Source organism: Macrobrachium nipponense, chromosome 30 (assembly GCF_015104395.2).
Source record: "Macrobrachium nipponense isolate FS-2020 chromosome 30, ASM1510439v2, whole genome shotgun sequence".
NCBI classification, from domain to species: Eukaryota; Metazoa; Arthropoda; class Malacostraca; order Decapoda; family Palaemonidae; genus Macrobrachium; species Macrobrachium nipponense.
In genome coordinates this window covers 26,749,327-26,754,326 of record NC_087218.1, presented here as the reverse complement: position 1 = coordinate 26,754,326, position 5,000 = coordinate 26,749,327, and the positions used below count along the sequence as shown (strand labels likewise).

The 5,000-nt window shown below is 36.0% G+C and overlaps 1 protein-coding gene across 2 annotated transcripts in view; it reads right to left on the bottom strand.

The window, feature by feature from the left end:
* Positions 1-5,000, bottom strand: part of LOC135202390 (kynurenine/alpha-aminoadipate aminotransferase, mitochondrial-like) — a 14,238-nt gene that overhangs the window by 2,796 nt on the left and 6,442 nt on the right. For both annotated transcript variants that reach the window (XM_064231769.1, XM_064231770.1), the window contains exons 4-7: positions 4,540-4,729; positions 3,783-3,914; positions 2,871-3,020; positions 1,667-1,846 (exon numbers count right to left, since the gene is read on the bottom strand). In XM_064231769.1, the coding sequence (XP_064087839.1) occupies positions 1,667-1,846; positions 2,871-3,020; positions 3,783-3,914; positions 4,540-4,729 (652 nt within the window). The remainder of the gene's footprint in view (positions 1-1,666; positions 1,847-2,870; positions 3,021-3,782; positions 3,915-4,539; positions 4,730-5,000) is intronic.

Sequence of the window (5,000 nt, the reverse complement as noted above, 5' to 3'; positions counted from 1 at the left end):
AATGTGTCATATATTTGCTCATTTCCTCCTTTTATGACCTAAAATACTGAGGTGAATTGACTTTTAGAATTTTTGTGTTAGTTATTGTGCAGTCCAGGCACAATATGTAAGGAGTTAAATTCATGTATTACCTGCGTGTTAAGAGTTGAATTTATGAGTCGTCCATGTGTCAGGAGGTAAGTTCGTGTATCAGTAATGTGTTAAGAGTTAAATTCATGTATTATCTGTGTCAAGAATTGCATTCAAGTATAATCTATGTGTTGAGGGTTGAATTCAAGTATTATGTATACAGTAAACGTTAAATTTATGTACCATCTATATGTTTAGAATTCAATCCCTGTATCGTCTGTGTGTTAAGAGTTAATTTCATGTGTCGTCTATGTGTTAAGAGCTAAATTCATGATAGTAGTAAAATTTACATAACATCTATGTGTCAAGAGTTATATTCAAGTATAATCCAGGTGTTGAGGGTTAAATTTATGTTTATATATATATATATATATATATATATATATATATATATATATATATATATATATGTGTGTGTGTGTGTGTGTGTGTGTGTGTGCAATTATAATAGCCACAATGTCCTCTTAACTTCTTTGCTCTTTTTTGGATACGTTTATCACTACAAAGCCTGAAGATCCAAGGTCAGAAATTTGAAGAAATTGTGATGCCCGGTACCAGGAAACGAACCCAGGTACCATAATCACAAAGAGGTCACGTTGCCGACCTAACCACGTACCGGACATCACAATTTCTTCAAATTTCTTTGAACTTGGATCTCCAGCCTTTGTAGTGACAAACGTATCCAAAAAAGAGCAAAGAATTCAAGAAGTTCAGAGGACATTGTGGCTATTACAATTGCATATGTACCTATCTGGTAAAAAAGTGACCAGTAGATTCTACATAATGTGTATATATATATATATATATATATATATATATATATATATATATATATATATATATATATACATATATTTACATATATACATGTATATACATATTAAGAGTTAAATTCATATATCTTATGTGTTAAGAGTAAAATTCATGTATCATCTATGTGTGAAGAGTTAAGTTCAAGTACCATATATGTGTGAAGAGCTAGATTCATGTATTAATTATGTGTAAAGGGTTAAATTGATGTATCATATGTGTGTGTTAAGAATTCAATTCATGTATCATCTATGTATCAAGATTTAAATCAAGAATAAATATGAGTTGAGAATTAAATTCATGCATTTTATATATATATATATATATATATATATATATATATATATATATATATATATATATATATATATATATATATATATATATACTATAAAATCACAAAAGTAAGCACGTGATTTTGTTTACCACCAGCAAAACCCACAGGGAAAATTTTTAAAAAAGAAAAGACAGAGTGCCAAGTACTTTCGTGTATTTACCACATCTTCGGGGCACAAAGCTGTGGTAAATACACGAAAGTACTTGGCACTCTGTCTTTTCTTTTTCAAAATTTTCCCTGTGGCTTTTGCTGATATATATAAATATATATATGTGTGTGTGTGTGTGTGTGTGTGTGTGTGTGTGTGTGTATGAAGAGTTAATTCATGCATCATCTGTGTGTTGATTCCTTTGCTCTCTGAGTAGTAATAGAAACATAATCTTATGAAACCTGTGAGAGCATTGAAGCATGGGAAACGGAGCACTGCTGGTGGTAGTTCAGCCTCTTTATCAGAGGCTGAGGCCCCGTTATGTATCCAACCCTCAGCCCAGCGCTTAGTGACTTCGAGAAGGAATCAAAGCGAATGACTCTCCCGTCGACGTCTAGGCTGAGGTAGCTCGGAGGAAAATCCTGGAAAGATGAAAGCAGTTTTTTTCACCAATGTGGACATTCATTATAAGCCTGACATTTCCTCCTGAAATGATTATAGCAGTTTTTCCCAAGATATGCAGACATTCACCATAAGCCGAAAATTTCTTCCTGAAAAGATTATAGCAGCTTTTCCAAAATATGTGAACATTCACTATAAGCCTAAAATTTCCTCCTCAGAAAAGTATAACAGCTTTTTTCAAGGTATGTGGACATTCACTATAAGCCTAAAATAATACATTACATTAACTTTCTACATAAACTTCTACAAAGTTAAGAATATCTTAGTTTGACCAGACCACTGAACTGATTAAAAGCTCTCTTATGGCTGGCCCGAAGTATTAGACATTTATTTACATGGCTAGGAATCAATTGGATACTTAGCGACGCAACCTACAGCTTATTGTGGGATCCGAACCACATTATATCGAGACATGAAATTTTTAATCACCGGAAATAAATTCCTCTGGTTCCTCACTGGCAGCGCGAACTCGTGCTACGGATTGATAGGCGTATACGCAACCCACTCGTCCACTGAGGGACTATAAACTTCCACAGGAGAGAAAAATTGTCGAAAAGGTAATAAGAACTGAATGAAGGGCAATGGAAAACAAATCTATGGTTTCAGTTGTAGACTACAGAATGAAAAATGTTGGTGAGAGTTGTGAGAAAATTAGTTTTCCTTTCACGTCTGAATAAAAGTAGTTGACGAAAGGTGTCAAAAGAATTACCCAGTCGTTTCTGGGCTACTTGAAGAAATGTCAGATTAGATGTTCCCAAGTGGAAAACAAGAGGGAAAGGTCAGTTGAGATGTACCTAAATGGAAAACTTGAGAGAGGTTCAAATGAAATGGCCCAACCTAGCTACTGTAGATATCAGATTATGACTATAATCAGCAACCATGCAAGGCTAAATTTCATGAACTGTAAGGAAATAACTTTGTCTTATGGCGTTTATCATTGGCACAGAAGGTCGTACAATCTGAAATTCACACTCAGACAAATACCTTTTGGTCACGGAACTGGAGAAAATAGTAGGGGTCGTCTTCTAAGATGATGATGTTGTATTCGCTGGCAATCTTATAGATCTCCTTCTTTCTCTCGGTCGTGGTGACTCCTCCAGTTGGGTTACACCCATTTGGGTTCGTATAAAGGAACTGTAACGCAAAGAAAATATCCCTACATAGCTAATAACGCTGACAGTTCATGACCACTGTTGCAAAAAGGGGAATATTCCCAAACATAAATCATTCTGTGTAGACAGGTAATTCTTCAAATTACCTTCAAAGATTGAATCTAGTCAGTTATTCGATTATTTTTTTAGATTACTCATGGACAACTGTAATTTTGTGGGGGATGTTGAAAGGATTCTGGGATTTTTCATTGCACTATTCAGTAGGTACTGGTGGGGGTTTCAGTACATTGTTACCACAGTAGTTCTTTTAAAAACCTTATGCCCCAGAAGATAAATTCAATTCTGCATAGTGTGGCATAGCAGCTGTTACATATATTCATATTTGAAGATGACCTTTACCAGCAGTCCAAACAAAAATGGAGTGGAAAGTAAAAAAAAATTGAATATTATATGAATTCAGGAGCAGCAATTTAACCATACAACAAACCCCCACAAAGGTTCTTTTGTCTCTTACAGCAGAAGCATGCTGGAAGAAAGAGGTGCCAAATTTGGCTACGTCCTCTCTCCTTAAGTGCGGACTGCAGTCCCTAATTGGGCAGTTAGTAACATTTGTCATGACAGTGAATGACACAGGAACCCTTTACGTTATTATATTATAAATGCTATGTAAAGCGGTCTTTCCTTGGATTATGCAAAAGAGGTTCAATTAAGTGTAATTATGCCAGATTATCACGCCCACTTCAATTTGAAATTCATCATGCGATGTATGCACAGTGATACTCACTTTAGGAACCCCGTGAGTAGCCTCTCGTGCCTTTTGTGGATTCCAGGGGGAGAGAACAGATCTCAGACTTTCTGGGTTCATTCCGTCAGCGTCAGCCTCTACGCCCAGGTAACGAGGCTTGTAAGGATCCGTCTGGAATACAGAGCTAGTGAATCAAGTGATGAAATTTGAGTCCTGATCCTGTTTAAACAGACGTTATCAGTGTAAAGATATACTAATGACAGGGCGTTCGTTGCATAAGGTGTATTTTCAGCTAAAATTCTACCATCTGAAATTGATGAAAATTTGAGGTTTGGACAGGTGAAGAATGAATTGGAGTGATGATAACAACAAAAAGAGTAACCGTAAACATTACTGAAAATATGTTGACATGTTGAGCGTTTCTCACATAATGGAAGAGCTACTTGCCGTTCACAAACCTAGTAAATGTCGAAGATTACAAATCATAGTTGTTTCTCTAGAACTCGGATCTAAGTCAGGCCTACAAGGAATAGCTAGCAGTTAAAGTTTAACCTAAGTAGAGGTGCGTCCAAGCTTGCAAGTCTAGTTGTCCCTCTTGACCCCGCCATTGAAGTTCAATTTGCAATTGGGGATTTTTGTCCTTTTTTAGCCCCAGATCAAGCCCCGTTTGTAACGGTTAGTCTTATGATGTAAGCCCAGTTTTAAGTCGGCCGGCACAAGGTTGAATTGCGTTTCTTAAACCTAAGATCTGAGTCTAAATTCATCTCTGCACATTCTAGTCATTTTAGTAACTCACAATGGCCAGGGTACCAGGGTAGCAAGGGTTGTCTATAATGATATAATCGCCTTTGCTGATCATCGCTTCTATTGCCAAAGAAAGTCCGCTTAGGCTCCCAGCTGTCACAAACATCATGGTGTTAGGCCAACATGGCGGCGCATGAAATCTCTGGGTTAAAGATTCAATTTGCTTCATCAGAGGTCCATAACTGTAAAGTACCACGAAAAAAAAGTTAGTTTTTTTTTTTTTTTTTTTTTTTTTTTGAGGAAAGACAGAAAATAGTGAACATTGGCAATTCTATGAAAAATCTGTTGTGATTTCAATGGAAGTAGTGGTTGGTTCTGGTCTGGGAAACCAACCGTTTACTTATCATAAAACTGGTAGAAATTTAACTTTGTTTAAGGTCATTTTAGAAACAAAACTCATACAGAATTCATGCTTTAGCATTAAAGAAAAACTCAGTATAGGGATAAAGCAAC